At 40.0% G+C, this 18230-nt stretch overlaps 1 protein-coding gene across 1 annotated transcript in view; it reads left to right on the top strand.

The window, feature by feature from the left end:
- Nucleotides 1-18230, top strand: part of NCKAP5 (NCK associated protein 5) — a 649908-nt gene that overhangs the window by 277357 nt on the left and 354321 nt on the right. The window contains exon 4 of the mRNA XM_056861323.1: nt 13463-13596. Within this exon, the coding sequence (XP_056717301.1) occupies nt 13463-13596 (134 nt within the window). The remainder of the gene's footprint in view (nt 1-13462; nt 13597-18230) is intronic.

Here is an 18230-nt window from a genome sequence, read left to right as displayed (position 1 = left end):
CTGAGGCACCTGGCTCTGGCCACTTCATCTGCTTTCCCTAGCTGGAAGAGGACAACAGAGCAGCAGCAGCGGCTGGGCAAAATAGATGGACTCTTGCTTAACTGACAATTCTGTTTGAAGTCAGGCTTGAAGCAGTACAAACATGCTGCGAGCCCTCTTTTTATGTTATATCTGCCTTCAGTCATTACACGATCCACACTGGACCATTAGCCACTCCAAAATGGTATCGTCAGTTCTGGAAACGAAGTGTCAAATCACTAGGGCTGCCAACCTCCAGGTACTAGCTGGAGATCTCCTAGTATTACAACTGATCTCCAGCCGATAAGAGATCAGTTCACCTGGAGAAAATGGCCACTTTAGCAATTGGACTCTATGGCATTGGAGTCTCTCCCCTCCCCAAACCCCGCCCTCCTCAGGCTCCACCCCAAAACCTCCCACCGGTGGTGAAGAGGGACCTGGCAACCCTACAAATCACCACGTGATACTCTACCCTTGCATTGTGAGAGAATATGGGCTATGGTAAGCAGTCATTCACATGTAGCTTATGGAAGTATTTCACATACATATATATCTTCCAGTAATGTTGCCACACCAGATGGGCTTGCTGAGCTGAATCTTACAGGCTTAGTTTACCCAAGCAGCATGAACATAAACAAGACTGGATTTAATGTTTATTCATTGTGTATTAAATAAAAGGGCTTGTCAGTTAGCATTAGGGACACTTTTTGTTCTTAGCAGAACAGGCAAGTATTCATCTAATTTAATCACTACTAATAGTAAAGCTTTCTTGTATGTGGCATAGATGGCACAGAGGGTTCAAAGAGAACAACGAATAACTCACATTTAGAATGTGAGTGCTGTATAATAGAGGGGCTGCATTTAATGCTGTTCTTGTAATTCGTGTCCCCAGATGTTACTTTAATTTAAATAAGAAATTCTGAATTTCTGAGAACCAGGACAGAGGGAATTAAAATACTTTAAGACATCCTGAAATGAAATGCCTCACCTCCAGAGTCCAGAGCTGGATTCCAAAGGGATTGCCCAAGAAATGCCTTATAATACCATTTGGGCTGCCAATTTTCGTGGCTATAAATTACTACTGTTTAAGTCATTTTTCTGTGATTTTGAGGAGTACAAGAACTTTAGCAGAAAGAAACTCTGTAAAGTTTCTCCTAGAAAGAAAGAAAGAAAGAAAGAAAGAAAGAAAGAAAGAAAGAAAGAAAGAAAGAAAGAAAGAAAGAAAGAAAGAAAGAAAGAAAGAAAGAAAGATCACTTCAGAAATACAATCCATAATATATGATCTAAAACTAGGGTTAGTTTGGAAGAGTCCTTCCTTGATGGCTTCCAGTACTATTTGTTTATACTATTTCTATGCTGCCTCTTCGGAGTCTTGCACGAGGCAGCTTACAATAAAAAACACAGTATAAAAACAAACTATTAAAAACAAGTTATTAGACATAAGCAGCATAAAAACGTCTGGAAAATAGAGCAGACCATTAAAAATAACCCCCTAATTACAAGCCTGGGTAAACATACAAATATGGTTTAGCCTTGGTGTCTGAAAGCAAGTAGAAAAGGCACAAGGTGAGCCTCAAGGAGAAGGGCAAGCCAAATGCACAGAAAATGCCCTGTCTCTAGTAACCGCCCACCTCACCTCTGAAGGCGGGGAATAGAGAGCAGGGCTTGAAGGACAGGTCTTAAATGGTGGGCTGGATAGTATGGGAGGAGACAGTTCTTCAGATACCCTGGTCCCAAGCCTTATAAGAACCAGAACTTTTAATTGTGCCAGAAACAGATGGGCAATCAGTGCAGATCTTTCAGCACAGGGGTGATTCAATCCTCGTAACCAACCCCTGATGGTATCCTGGCTGCCATATTTTGGACCAATTGAAGTTTCTGAATCATTTTCAAAAGCAGTCCTTTATAGAGCACATTACAGTAATGTATCTTGGAAACAATCAGCGCATGGGTCACTGTAGCCAGATCACACTTTTCAAGGAACAGTAATAGTTGGCAAACCAGCCAGAGCTGACAAAAGGTGTTAAATGCCACAGAAGAGAACTGAGCCTCCAACTATAGACCATGATTTATTAGCACCACCGAGCTACAAAATTCCTCCTTCAGGGGGCGCACAATCCCCTCCTGGACAGGCTGGCTCCACAGTCCCTGAGCAGCTTCTCCATTAGCCAACAGCATCTCACTCTTGTCTGGACTGAGCTTCAGTTTATTGGCCATTACCTTTTCTAGGCTCCTGTTCAGGTCTTCCAAAGACCCATTTGTCTTAGCTCTTAGGGAAAAATAGAACCCAGTGTCATCCACATACTGGTGGCACCTCATTTCAGGCCTCGGAACCGACTTCTCCCAGTGTTTTCATCTAGATGTTAAAAAGCATGGAGGAGAAGAGGGAACCCTGCAGGATCCCACAGCTTAAATGGCATAGGGCTGAGAAGCAGTCCCCTAACACTACCTTCTGGAATTGGTTAGTTAAATAAGAGCAGAACCTCCAAAGCACAGTGCCTCCTACTCCCAGTTCAGCCAGCAGGTTTTGGCATCAAAACGGAGGTGCCATGAACAAAACGATTAGTAGAGTAACAAAGGAGGAGAGGGAAGGAGAAGTCATTAAGGAGTTTGGAATAAGGATGCAAATTTCTTTCCCTGGAAAAGGATAGAAGAAAGGTTTCAGCTGGAATGGTAAGAATTAGAATGAAATAGGAATTTTCGTGTCTTTTGAGGATTAGGGGTTAGGTTTTTCATACCTGCAGATACTAAGATGCTGTATATTTGTGTTTGAGACACTGCAGTTTCCTCAATGCCTTTTTAGAGGAGATGGAGTATATTCGTTACTCACCCTGCCTGTGGGTCAGATCCTGTCAAGTTGGTGGAAAAGCGAGGCAGAACTAAGACCATAGCAGGAGAGAAGGAATCAGGAAAAGGGGAGAGGCTATGTGGGCTTTCAGGAAAGGGAAAGAGGAAACAATAGGGGAGGGGGAAATGAAATGCCTCCCACAAGTCCTTGCGAGTTCCCGCTTGTAAATTCTCTAAATGAATACGTGTAAGCAGAATGGCTGCTGTTAAGGGGCCAATACTGGAGTGAGTGAGAGCAATATAGAGCTTACAGAAGATGATTTTAGATGGAGACAGGTAGCCAGAATATGTTTTCTCAGTTGTTTCTGGGGCAGACATCTGAAAGCCCATTCCAGACTGTAAGAGTCATTTGCCTCAAATCTGTTTCATTTTGTTTATATTGAAATTTTATTTTTTACAAAAGACCCTTGGTCTTGAGTCTGAATAAATCAATACGAGACAAGTCATGGAGTAAACATATTTTGTTAGATGAAATGACAAGTCACTGGCATCCAATGCAGCCTGGATCATGACTGGTAAAACATACTATAACTGTTATTTATTTTGCTATTGATTTAAGTTTATCCTGCACACTTGTGAGTATTAGATTTTCATATAAATTATCTCTTGCCTAATATAATTTTCAGGTTTTATTTGATCTTGAAAAACATTTCATTATGTTTAATTTAGGGAAATGAGATTTCTTTAATTACTGCCTCCAGAAGCTATTAAAAGCTCAATTACATTTGCAAATTCATTTTTGAGCAGCTTTATGGTTTTAAGATAAAAAATTCCATGATCTGAGTACGTAAGCTTCCTTGTTTCACTGGAGTGACGTACTCCTTTCTTGCTTTTCACTTGGTTCACGTGCATCAAAGAAAAGAAATACTGCTTTGAGTAAAAAATTAATTAGGATAGAAACTAAAGATCAATTCCAAGCCTTAAAACTGGTCTCAGAGGTTCAGATTTGAATAAACAGTAAACGTTTCATTATAGGAGAAAGGCTATCAAATATATTTACTGCATCCCTTCATTTGCTGTCGAAAGTACCATAAATAGGTTGATCAGAAAGTTCAGCAAGTAGAAATGAGAATGTGAGTACTACTGATGCAGGTGGCATTTCTTCATATGGCATAGCTCAGAGTGGTTTATAGCGCTGTAGTGGATTATATACCTATTAGTGTTTTTGATGTCTAGAGACCCTGAATCTCCAAGTATGACTGTAAAAGTCCATCTACCTAGTAGCCTCGAGTTTATTAGTCTCTAGAAGATGACGAGAGCTTTTAGTAGTGATTCCAGTTTTATTGGCTTGGGTTGCCTGTTTCACATAATTAAACAGCTTTTTGGCAATGATACCTTTTCTTTTTCCAAGTGCTGGCAGTGTAGTAAAACGGAGGAGAGTGAGAGCAAAGCTAAATGTCTACCACCTCCCTGTTATTTGAAATACTTTATTACTTTGGAATAAATGGCCCTGGAAGCACAAAGTGCATTTCCAGTAACTTGACATATGATAACCTTCTAGTTTTTATTAAAAATACAGATTAATCCTACACTTGCAATAGAAGAGGAACTTTTTAGCGGCAGGCGATACTCTTGTATAGATGCAATTAGAGCTGGATAATTATGTAGCCAAACTGGAGTTGAATTAAATTGCTGTCCTGCCACTTGGTGGCAATTTTGAGCTACTGCATAGTGAGAGCTGGCATCCTCTTTTCTGACAAAGTGAGTAACAGTTCCAAGAGAACCTTTTTCATTTAGATAAATTGGTTGGGACCATAACAGTGAAAAAGAATACCCTTAACTAAAAATATAAACAATAAGACTGACTGTTCACTGTCTCAAAAGCATCAGCCAAGAACACTGAAATTGTTAATGTTTTCTTTTTGCCTCAGTCATAAAAGGTAAAGGTAAAAGTAGTCCCCTGTGCGAGCACCGGGTCACTACTAACCCATGTGTGATGTCACATCATGACATTTATAAGACAAATGCAAATAACATACTGCATTTGTAAATGCTGTCTGTTAGCAAATTTGATAAGAACAGCTGGGATAATTTGGAAAGTGTTCTGAATTGAAACTGAAAAGGTAAAATAAGTTTTACTGATTATACAACTAGGAAGTGGCTTGAACTAGTGGAGGGGAGGATTAAAAGAAAATATGTTACCGGTTGCACCAGTAGTGTGGAAATCTCTTACTGGATGAGCTGGTACAGTGACTGTAATGTTCATTTCTTCAGGAAACAGAACAATTTGCACATTTTGAGAGAAAGTTGTTACTGTTAATTTAACTGGGATTGGAACCTTGTACTCAGGAAATGGAGGAGGCCTGAAAAAAGGCCCTGGTAGGTGGAAGAGATCTTGGTTGGGAAATACCTGGAGATTTTGTGGGTGGCGCCTGAGGGGGACGGGGTTTGGGGAGGGGAGGGACTTCAGTGGCATATGCCATAGAGTCCACCTTCCAAAGTAGCCATTTTCTCCAGGTGAACTGTTGTCTGTGGCCTGGAGATCTGTTGTAATAGCTGGAGATCTCCAGCCACCACCTGAAGGTTAGCAATCCAAAAGGACACCTCTGTACCAATACCTAAGGTTAGTAACTAAGCACAGACTATGGCTATATATAACTCTATGTTAAGTGTATTTGAATGATCCACAAAGGCTACAAGGCCAATGTTACATGAAAATTACACTGGTACTACAAAAAGTACGAAAAGTACAGTCACATTCATTCCAAAAATACAATCTTCTTTGAAGGATGGTGCACAGTGACGATGCCTAGGGAGACGATCGTTTCACAGTTCTTCATCAGTCCCGTTCCTGTACCAATAAATATATCTTACAATATTGTGCAATAAATATCTAAACTTCTGAAGGTTGGCAACCCTGTTAGCCAAAACGCCCGGTTACGAATTATTATATGGGGGAATTAGCATTCAGTAACCAGCACTGAACATAACTTAAGCAGGGATGCAACCTTTGTATATCAGAGTCCATACCATAACCAGAAAATGAGGCAGAAGGGGTATGGATTCCCGTGGCTTACCCAGTGAGGCTGGAGAGCTGGGTGGTCTGGCATTGCTACCCAGACTGACAGAGTGACAGCAAGTATGCAAGGGGAAGACCTAAGGTAAGGTATGGATTAAAGGAGACCCCAGTTATATCTCTCTTCGGGGGCTTGGATTGGATTACCCCTTCGTGGTTCCCGTGTGAAACAAAAGGTGACAAAAAGACTAATGGTTGGCTGCCGGGGTGAGGCAACAGGGCAATTGAAACAAACTATTCTATTCCTATTGATTTGTGCAATTCCGGGAGGACCGGGAGTCGTTCGTAGATGGGATTAACGAGCTGGAACAAAGACGCGTATAGCTGGATCTAGGGCGCGTCGCCTTGCATAGCCGGAGGAGCGATCCTTCGTTACTGCTATCTCGATGCTTTCCAATAGGCCATCAATCATACAGATGATGTGGGGAGGGGGGGAAAGGACTGCGTGCGTGCCTGGGCAGCTCTTGCAAAATGACAGCTTGCTGGAGACTGGGTCAGAGAAAATGGATTCCCTCTGGTTCTCCCTGAGAGGCTTCTTTGCCCGTGATCTCTCCTTGTCAGTTTCACTGTATGGTACGAGAGCCTTCCCCATTGCGTTTGGGGCTTTGTACACGTCTGCAATGGTAGTGGCACGCATCTGTTGGGGTTGCCATGACCAGTCTGGGAGATTGGCAACCTGTTTGCTTACAACCCTAGGGAGAGGTAAGGGAAGCTTAGAGGCATGAAGGATGAATGAAAGTTGCAAAGTAAGCAGCGGTATGAGAAAGTGCTGTGGCGAAACTTCAAAACACTTAAGACTAGAGGGATATAGGGGTATGTTAGAAGAAGGAAAGGCTGGTAAAGATAGCTAAAAGAGGTAGAAGACGTATTCAGTACCCTGAAGATAAGGCATATGAGAAATAATGGGGGTAGAAAAATGAAGAAAGAGCTAAGGACAAGTGGAATTAGAGTAACCTTCACATAGGGCCTAGTCAGGATAGGTGGTGCATAATTGGCACAATGGAAGTAGGGATGCTGCAAATTTTGCGACAGACGTGATTGACTGTCAAACATATTGTGTTCTGCTATGGCAATCAGTCAGGGCCCAGTCATCTGTTTGTCACTGAACAACTTGAATGCTTGGTGAATAGCATTGCATTGGGCTTTTGCAAAACTGCACATGTCAAAATATTGCTGATTCAAGCAAATTGGCAGCCATTAACGCCACTAAGGTGCAATCCCCACCCCCCGCAAGACGGAGCTATTCCGCTGGGCTTATGGTTGAGGCCAGCGACGGTTCTCGTTATAATTACTGGCCTCCCTAGTCTTCCCCCCCTCTTCCCCGCTGCTGAGCACCACAAGGTGGTAACCTTGGGGGGTGGTTAGATTCATCTGCTGCCTGCAGATAGTTTTTTGGTTTTTTTTTAGCACCATTGAGGGACATTATTGGGCTATTTTAAATTGTATTTCAAAATATATTTTTAATGTGTTATTGTGTTTATTATGTTTTAGATTGTGTAAGCCACTCTGAGCCGGACCTTCAGGTTGGGGAGAGCGGGTAGAAATGCAATCAGTCAATCAATCAATCAATCAATCAATTTTTAAAAGCACAGTATTTCTTTACGACTGATTTGTAACTGATTTAACTGTATGTAAACAATTGCCAGTAGAGCATAGCTGCAACAGGGAGGAACTAGGCCTTCATTGGGCTGTGTGAGAATGCATGTGTACAAAATAAACAAATAAATAACCAAAAATGAAAAGTGTGCTATAGTGTAGTGTTGGGAAGGCATATGTTGAAGCAACCGGCCAAACATGCAAATGGGCCAATGAACAGTGTGGGCAAATTAGCTTCCTGGCTGTGACCAACGAACAGGGCATGAACATATCCAGCGTGTGTTTGAGTATCCCTAGATGGAAGAGAGCAATCATGAAAGAGATAAGAGAAGTGCCAGGGGCAGAGTTTAATCCCTGATATGGGAATTAGGCCAGTTTGGCTTCTACTGCCAACACTATCCTAAAGGGGTTACGGTGGCCAAGAAGCCAAGAAGCAGTGGTGGTCGGGCTAAATTAATCATTAAACTGAACTTTTGAATTGGAGAGCCCTTTTTTTGCTACAAGTTTCTAGTTATTATGTAAGATCTTTTGAAAGAAGGGATTTAGCATACACTTAAAAATCTCTCCTTAGAAATCCTGTTTGCAATCAAGACAGTGCTGCTTAAACTATGTTTATAGTTGATTTTTTAAAAAGCTTTTTGAGAGAGAGAGTTTAGAATAAAAAAGCTAAGACTAGCTAGACAGGAGAAATAAGTCTTGTGTCCTTTCACTTGCCAATATTAAATGAAGCATGTATTTTTTATGTACAAAGATGTAAGTATGTATGAAAGTCGGGAATAGGTGGCATACAAGCAATAATAACAATAACAATAACAACAATAATAATATTAATAACAATAATTTTTAAATTCTCATTTTTCTCTCATTACCTGTATATACCATAACATGCACTAAAGGTGTGGCTTCTAAGTTCATTTTCCTGACAAGCTATTATTATTTATATTCATTTGCTTTTCACTGTTTAATCTATAACAATCACCACTAGAAAAACTTAAAAAGATAACCATCAGCATCTGCAATCTACTTCGAAGTATTAATGAGAGATAGAAGCGTATTAACTAACTAATCTGAGAAAGCTGAGGTCTGTAGTTGCCTCATGTAATACAATCTTGCTATGGCTGAACAATTCAACTGTAAGCAGCCTATTGTTATAAGCACAAAACCCCATGCACATTTTCCCCTTCCCTCTAGTCATACTTCGGGGTAATAGTTTTTCATGCTGTCGAAAGCCTACTACATGGAAAGCTGCAATATGCTGCAGAGTTGTTTGTCAATGCTTGAGTTTATTTTTGCAAAGAAGCATCGATTGGAGGATGAGAAACATTTAGTTTAACAGCAGTCAATGAGGAGCAGACAAAGGGCTGACTGAAGTTTTGAGTTGCTCAAAATGTATGCTGAAAGGCACAGCCCCCAAATATCTTGTGCTCATGTTAGGCAAAGACGTGTTATTATGTGGGCACATATTATTACATAGCCTTTATGTAGAATGGAAGCAATTGTCTTCATGCCCATGTGCAACATTTCATCCAATGCATAATGTGTCTACTGTGTGATATAGTAATTCAAGGCTACTTTTCAGTGAAAGATCTTGCATATCTGGAATGTCTTCAAAATGAAATCGTACAGTCTATAACTATATTTTCATAGGGCAGCCCCAAAGCTTGATATAGATTAAAAATAGAACTGTCTGCCTGTCTTACACCAGAGCAGTAAGGGTCATTGGTACTGGGTTTCTCACAGGCTCCTGCCACATAGTGAAAGTCCAATGGAAAGGGAGAGGCTACAGTGCATTGAGGTGAGTTGTTTCTTCTTATTGCATATCATCAAATAAGCTGAAGAGGCAAGCCCACCTTTTCTATTTTGTGAGGCTGGCCTCCTTCCACCTATTTTGTGTTTTTCTTTCCTATATTTTACCGGCGGCACAGAATTTGTAAAACTGCACTTGCAAATGTGGCTATTCAGCCGTAAAACAAAGAATGTGTTTATAAAACCTGAACCAAAAAAGCGAGCTCTAAATAAAACGATATATGCACGAATATCATTGAATATGGCTCATGAGAACAGAAGGCCTACTGAGAAGCTAATTACCAGAAACAAATCTCAGCCTCTCCTGCTCCGACACTGTAGGAGAAAAGTAGTGTGATCCAGGTTGTACTTATTATTATGGTATCATAATTCCCCAAGACTGGGTAGTTTTAGTTGTGGTATGAATGAATTCCCAGTCCTGTGTTTACCTTGAAAGATAGGATGGAGAAAGTAAGGATGTCTATGGAAGTTGGGAACCCAAGAAGGGTTGCTTAGCTAACCCCTTACCTGCTTACGATTTACCTCAACTGCGGATAAAATGGAGGAACAGAGAACAATGTTGTAAGCCAAGCCACTTCGTGTCCCTTCCGGGGTTTAAATAGTTAAATAAATCAAATCTAAATACATATCTCCAGCATTACAGTTTCACATCATTGATTCTGCTTTGCTGGTCATGGGGTGGGGCAAGAAATGATTCAGGAAACTGGGTCTTTGATAAGAACCTCCTCGCCATTGGACATCCACTCTAAATAGCAAGATACACAAACAGTATAAGGCATCTTCATATGTACATGTGTGTGTGTGTGTGCATGACTCAGACCATTACTGATTTTTCCAAAGCTGGCTCTGAAACTTAAAAAAAAAATGAGTGCAGGAAAAAATGCATGGTGTGGAATTTTTAGGGAAGGAATGGTGGATACAAGAGGGTTTAAGTGCCCCATATTTCAACTCTTTCTTAGAAATGCCCCCTATCTGTTCTGCATTCGTGTTAATCAGCGGTCACATATTTAGGAAACATGTGTTTACTAGTTTAACAGAGTAGTTCAGATGAAGCTATGGCTGGCATACTATAATATCTGCGAGGAGAATTCTCTTTCTATGCACAAGAGGTTGTAGGACTAAATTAGTGTTGAGATGCTGAACATTCTCAGTTCTTATTCAAAGCGCTCTGTAAGTAATGTTTTCAGCATCTTACAGAATTGTGTTATGCAGCAGTAAGAATTAATTGGGTAATTTAATTAGAACACTAAATTTCTTTTATGGAAATTTATTTCCCATTTTGGAAAAACCCACTTCCAAGCTTTTATGTATAGCTAGCTAGACCAAAGTTCTGTATTCTCTGCATAATTTCCCATATTTTATCACAAGTGTGTAGATATTTCATTTAATCCTTTACAACTTCCATGTGTGTCATCTGCTTATTTATCACTGTCTTTAAGATCCCTTTTCAGCCTGGTAATACTAATATTTTTGGTCTCTTGGTTACCACTATTATAAATTTATTATCCAATAAGATTTATAGCTCTGAGACTTGTACAAATAATGGCCAAGAAAGCTTTGTTATTTTGTAATGAAACCATATGCATAATTTCCTGATACATTTTTGCAGGTATGTCATAAAATTTAGGTCAGCACTAGACATACATCAAAACAGTTGACAGGCTACAAATCTCACAATGCTGTGTTTACAGAAGTTTTTTAAAAACATAAATGGTATGCCTACTGTGATTTTTCTGAAGCTATAATCTTTTCCTGATCACTTTATGTCTGAGCTCCTTGATAAAGAGATGCTAAGGGCACAGCTGCAGAGGGCTTGTATGTTCAGGGGCACCCTATCATTACTACTTTATTAGTATAACAGTAATAATAATATAAATAAAAGGAATAAGGTATGGAAGAATCCCATGTCTGTACTGGCTATATTTAGTTGTAGACTGGCAAAAATGGGAGACGGATACCCTTAAAATAATCAGAAGCCATGAGATGAGAGTACCCTAGTCAGTATAAAAACATTGACTGAACATAATAAGTTTGACTTACATTCCATGGTCTGCAATCCATAATGGTCATGTAATCCGTAATGGTCTGCTAGGAACAAACATTTGAGGGAGTCAGTTGACTGTGGCAGGAGGGGTGGCAGGAAAGTCCCACTGTATAAGTTTTGCTCCTGTCACGGATCTCGTAGGATAGGAGCCTATATATAGTATTTATGAAGTCTACCAAAGGGTAATGTCAGGACTGATCACCTCTCTGAATCTTAGTCAGATGGAATTTCTATACAAACAGAGGCAGAGTCACCACATATACAATATATGTTAGTAGGGTTGCCAGCTCTGGGTTGGGAATTTCCTGGAACTTTGGGCCTGGGGTCTGGGACGGAAAAGGCTTGGGGAGGGGGAGGAACCTCAGTAGGGTATAAAGCTAAAGAGTCCACCCTCCAAAGCAGCTGTTTTCTCCAGGACAGCTAATATCTGTCATCTAGAGATCAGTTGTAATATGGGGGGATTTCCTGGCCCCACTTGGAGGCTGACAACCCTTCATGCTTGGGCTAGGCATATTTACTACCTTGTAATACTGGCAGCTACAGAAGACGCCCCATCAGATTAAGGAACTGACATTCATCCTGATCACATTTTCATGAAGAAGCTTCATTCATTACTTTACTTCAGTGACCTGCATTATTCCTATCCAATTATGTATAATCCAGAGATCAATGGGAATATTGGGAATATTGCTGCATGCAGTGGTATTTTTTGCCAGTTGTCATTTTTTTTATCCCAGTCTGCTTCTTGGTCGGTAATATGATAGGCAAAAAAGAAGCAGGAATTGGAAAATGCATTGATATTACTAGTAACTGCAATTTTGATTTCTCTTTTTCCCCCTATATATTTTGTATATAACAAGGGGAAGACTGCAAAACTCATAGGGGGGAATGCCACCCCTCATTGCTGAGACCGCTGAGGCCGCCACCCCAGTCCCGATCCTGGCGGTGGTGGGAGAGTCCCTCTGGGCTGGCAGGGGTCGAAGGCGGCTGCTAATGGTAGGTGCATTCTCTGCGTATGCTCAGAGAACACCTTATTTAGTTTTTTAAAAACATTTTGGATTTTTCTACAGACCCAGGGGGTCCCCTGAGTTTGCAGAAAAATCTGTGGGGGGAAATATGCCCCCCTATCTGCAGATTTAAATATTCACAGGCAGAGGGCACACTTCATAATTAGATAAATAGATAATCTTTTTATATTGAGGTCCATAAATGGAAAGAGCAAGAATTGAGTCCGAAGGTAGATTTTCAGCAGCAGGAAAGGGGCAATTTTCACCAATACTTTTTCCTTTGTAGAGTCCTAATTCACCCCAACACTGTTCTTGAGGTAGTAGATGTGGGTTGTCAGGAAATTTCTGTTCCACTGTGGAATTTCAACTAAAGTTGAAAACGTTCTTTGGATCCCACACCAGGTATTCTTGTGAAAATTACATTATAGGACAGGGGTTCTCAATGTTGTTGAGCCTGTGGGCACTTTTGGAGTTTTAAGAAATGTTAGTGTGTACCACAGGAAAATGGCTGCCATTGGGGCAATTGCAAAATGTTGGGAGTTTCCAAGCCTGGCATCCTATGATGGGGGCAGCTATCTCAATGGACAATTTGCCAACCCAAAGGTGATATCTCCTGGGTTCTTCTGAAGCACTTCCTGTAGAGGATAACCAGGATTGCTCTTTGTTTGAGGGAGAGGTGTTAAAAGGAGGAAGCAAGTGGGATCATTGCTGGGATCATGGTTTAAAGACTATACATATATATTAGAAGTATTTATCATTAGCCCTCTTGTAATGTTTATATCACATATTGCATTTGGAACTTCTTTATTTAGTGATGACTAATGATGCTTATTAATTAACAATGAAAATGTCTGGGAGTTTTCATTTCCTTCAATCAAATCTCTTTTATGTTAATCATGCGGTTAACTTATGCTAATAATATTTTTAAAGTTCTATGTTATGGAATACATTACTCAAATAGTTGGCTGATCTAATTTGCTTTTTTCCTTTGCATTTGTATTTTGATTAATAAAATAAGAACTATTCTATCTTTTAACAAAAAATCCACATCACCCTTAAAGGTTTCACACATACAATTATTTCAAATGGAGTGATATTTTATTTTGGTTTTTTGTTTGTTTGTTTAAGCTTGAGAAGCTGACACATGAGTTGGAGGAAGAGCAGCATTTGAGACTTGAAAGTGAAAAAAAATTACGAGAGGTAACACGGGAGTCTGAGCGCAACAGAGCTCAGTTGCGCAGGTTGCAACAGCAGTTTTTAAGGTGAGATGCAAATTCTTCATAATACTCAAGAAAGTATATTTACAAACAAGAACACTAGGGCTGCAATGGTATGCTTGCTTGCTTAAAAGTAAGTTCTATTGAACAATGTGAGACTTAATTCCAAGTAATAGACTGATGGTGCAATATATCCATAGTTAAACTCAACAGAAGTCAATGGACTGGAAGCAGTCTAATTGGATTTTGAACTGCAGCCTAAATTAACAGTTGTAGCATCATAAAGGAAGAACAACAACAAGGGGAATTCAGTATTGCAGAATCCAACTTGTGTTCTTGATTGATAAATAAATTAAACTATTGTGAATTAACATGTTTGCATTTTTGTGCTAGTTGATATTCGTGTGCTAGGACAACTTCCCATATTGCAAATTCCATATGTGCAGGTTTACACTTCTTTATGAAGATTCCCATATATTAGTTTTCACAACAGGCTTTCCACTGTCTTTTTCTCTTAGCATTTGGAAACTGACCTCTGCTTCCTCTTTCAGGTAGATGTATTAGGTAAACAAATAAGTAAATATTCTAGTGTGGACTTTCTCATACAACAGAAACAAGTATGAACGTGTAATGTGAGATGCAACCTTCAGTTACTACCCCAATCTGAATGCTGCTGAACAGCCATGTATTATGGCCTACCTGACTCTCTTTTGTGTTTGTAGTCTCAGGCTGCGAGAGCAGGCTCCTGATGGGAAACTATGCACTGTACAGGTCCCCATTGGTAGGTTCTCCCTGTGGGAGAGCATGCTTCTTCCCAGTTGATGGTGTGCTAAAACCCTGGAATCTTCCCATGTTTCCTATGAACAACTGTAAATTTTATCCTCCAGTAGAGGTGTGCATTTGAAACAAAATTCAGAGAATCTAATACACATATTGATTACTGATTAAAACAAAAGTGAAAACACCATTTGGTAGCAGGGGTAGTCAATAGGTGCTGGACCACCCAAGCCTTGTGGTAGTCCAAGAGCCTGCCCACCTACCAATTTCCAGCTGTAGGGTAGGCTGTGCTTCCTGTGATGCTGGTGGCAGGAAGAAGCTCCACCAGAATTGTAAGTTCTGGGCCAGCTGCCTGTCTTTCCCTCCCTACTTTTCTGTTCCTGCTGCCCCTGGGAGGAGGGAAATGGGAAGGAGCTACAAAAATAACTCCCCCTGCCCCCAAAAAAATTCCTGGAAAAAATCCTGAACTGGTAACAGCACTCCTTAAAACTTGGGATAACAAAAACTGCCCTACCTGAAATCTGGATTCAAATTTAATACATTTAAAAAAAAAAAAAAATGCACATCCGTACCTCGAAGTTGAGAAAGCGAAAAGTCTTCGGCTGTTTCAACTGCAGAATAAATTTACTTCAGTCTAGTTGATCTAGGGGATATTGTTATTAGCATTTCAATCTTTGAGTGATTAGTTTACTACAGCTTTATTTGTCAACAATGTATATAACTGCTTTTGAAATCAAGAATCTAATCATTTCCTCCAGGAATTTCAGTAGTCTTTATTCTTTTTTAAAAATGATATTTGCAGCACTTATCTACGACACTTCTTATCTTGCTGGGAAATTTATAAAGCCCAGAGAATTTATAAAGCTATTTAAATCCAGCAGATAATTAATATGCAGGAAAAGGATAGCAAGAGGTGAGCCTAGTTAGGGTTGGATGTACATACTTATTTATGCAGCCGAAATAAATCGACATTTGGAACGCCTCCCACCTGCCCCAGGAGCTGAAGCCTTCTGTACCCTACACCTAATGTAAAAAGAAAAGAGAAAGATGCAAACCCATTTATTTTTGCAGACCTTGTATATTTTCATTTTGAAGATGTATTTATTTTTACATAGCCATTACACACAGTTAGATATAGAGGCCTAGGGCACATTGACCCCTCCCTTCACCATCAGAATCCAATGATTCCATGTTAATAGCAATGAAACATGACAGCATATGAAAATCAGTCAATTGGCCTTTGTTGTTTAGTTAATGACAGCACAAAGCTGACTTTTCATTGCTTATTGTGAGAAAATGTTAGCCTATCATACAAACTATCACTTTGAATGTATAGGTCCAGGGTATGAATCTTGAAGTCAAAGTCGGCTTTTTAAAATTCTTTCTTTTATTGATTGATTTTATCCTTTCTTTTATTGATTGATTGTTCCAGCTTCTACTAAGTCAGTAAATCTTTAGCTGAGATTTCAAATCAATTGCAATAGCCCTTTAAAAAATGTAAATCTACCAATTACATAAAATGACATAATGATTACGATCTTATGCCTGACAATTTAGATGTAAAATGTGAAACAATCTCACATTGTCTGAATTTATGCTGTTCTTGGCGGGTAAGTTTTCTTACCCTATTATAATATGTGTTACATCATTATTCTTGGCACTGTAGAACCTTTACACATCAGTTCAAAACTGATGTTGTCATTGTCTATTTCTACATGTGTGTGTATGTGTAAAGTGCCATCAAGTCGCAGCCAACTTATGGTGACCCCAGTAATGGGCTTTCAAAGCAAGTGAAAAGCAGAGGTGGTTTGCCATTGCTTTCCTCTGCAGAGTCTTCCTTGAAGGTCTCCCTTTCAAGTACTGACCCTGCTTAGCTTCTGAGATCTGATGAGATCGGGCTGTACCATGCTACTCTCCCTCCTGTGTTTCTGTTTGTCTGTGGTTGTTTATGCTTGGGTACTTTCATTCATGTTTGCTCCCAGTCTGTCTTGGTTGTTCCCTGGAGTTATGCATGAGTTTTCCACCCATTAGAAATGACCTCGCTGCCAGCCCTTATAAATCCTGGGACTTCTCGTTCCTCTGTTAACCCAATTCTTTCATCTCCTCTCAGCTCAGCCCAGGTGAAATCCCCATGCATAAGACAAAGGTTGACAATGAAAAATTTGAAATTATTAAAGATTTTCTATTTGTTGGCTCAATCATCAACCAAAAGGGAGACTTCAACCAAAAATCAGGAGGAGATTGAGACTGGGAAGGGCGGCCATGAAGAATCCTTAAGGGTATTGCTCAAGAACAAGATACTTCATACTGTGGTATTCCTCATTACTATGTCTGGGTGTGAAAGCTGCAGAAAGCTGACAGGAAGAAAGTTGATTCATTCGAAATATCATCACACTGGAGTAAGGTTGTCAGCCCTGGCTTGTGAAATTTGTGGAGATTTGGAAGGCAGAATTTGGGGAAAGGCAGAATTTGGGGAGCGAATGGAGCTCAAGGGGGATATAATTCCACCTTCCAAAGCTGCTGTTTCCTCCAGGGGAACTGATCTCTGTCATATTTCCAGGAGATCTCCAGCCAACACCTGAAGGTTGGCAACCATGTCCTGGAGGAGAGTTTTATGGATACCGTGAACTGATAAAAAGACAAATCACTGGAAAATACAATAATGCTAGAAGCTGAAGGCAGCAGGAAAAGAGAATGACTCAACATGAGATGGATTGACTCAATAAAGGAAGCCATGGCCTTCAGTTTGCAAGACCTGAGCAAGGCGGTCAAAGATAGGACATTTTGAAGGTCATTAATTTATAGGGTCACTATACGTGGGAAGTGACTTGATGGAAGTGACTTGATGGCACTACACACATACACACTCTACACTGTTCTGCTACCATGGATATGACATGCGTTGCATTCTCAGAATGTACTTTTAAAGGGCTAAAACACTCTAATTACCATACTTACATTACAATAGTAGATTTTGTCTGTATATAATATAAGGTATGAGGCCTAAGGGAAATAATTTTAAGACTCTAGTTTAAATGCCTGCAATACCTGTCATCAGCAAGGTACGAAGTTGAGATGTGTGTCATCCTGGTAGAACTTTTGCTTTCCAGCAAGAAGGGATAAATAAACTCTCTTACCTTGCACCTTGTTCTTTTTGTCCTTCCTGCCTACTGGTGCGGCCTTATTTTCTCCGCATTTTATTTGCAAATGTGTCAGCTGTACTTTCTATCCCCACTGAATAGAGTGTAGAAAACTTTTTTTCCCCTACCTTTGCCATTTCTTTCTGTTTTGTATGAAATGGTTCATTGTCTTCATTGGGTATTTTAACTTCCTAATCTCACCCTCAGTAGGGTGGGTGGGTCAAGGACTTCCTTCCCTGTGTTTGTGTTTTCCTATAAAGAACGGAACAATGAAAACCAACTCTTGGACTCAGCAGTCAGGTCTTGTGTAGCCATTCTTGTCTGGGTTTTTGTTTTGTGTGTTGTTTCAACCCTGCTGTCGAGTGATATGAACAGTACTGCCAAAGAAGAATCAGAAACCGTCTGGGTGATTTATAGTGTCATTCCAGTGAGAACATGAAGTTGTACAGAGGATATAAATTGATTACATCTCTCCGTTTTCTGTACAGCCGTAATGCACCATGTGCTTGTTGAGTGAACAGACACTGAATAAGATCCAGGCTAATGATCAGATGTTACAGCACTAACTTTGGCTTTTATTATTTCACTTACTATTTTAGGCCAGGGGAAGCAGTAAAACACATTATTGGTTAATAGTCCATCTGCAAACAGTTATTGAAGATTTTTGTAATGGTGCTTTAAACTTTTCTTTTTTTGTGCAAACTTCAGAAAGCACTTCAGTGAACATAGTCTCGCTTATAAATATCTGCAGCTGCTTCTATG

The sequence above is a fragment of the Euleptes europaea genome, chromosome 15 (assembly GCF_029931775.1).
Source record: "Euleptes europaea isolate rEulEur1 chromosome 15, rEulEur1.hap1, whole genome shotgun sequence".
In the NCBI taxonomy this organism is placed as follows: domain Eukaryota; kingdom Metazoa; phylum Chordata; class Lepidosauria; order Squamata; family Sphaerodactylidae; genus Euleptes; species Euleptes europaea.
The sequence above is the reverse complement of the archived record's forward strand: the minus strand, read 5'-3'. Positions and strand labels throughout refer to the sequence as shown.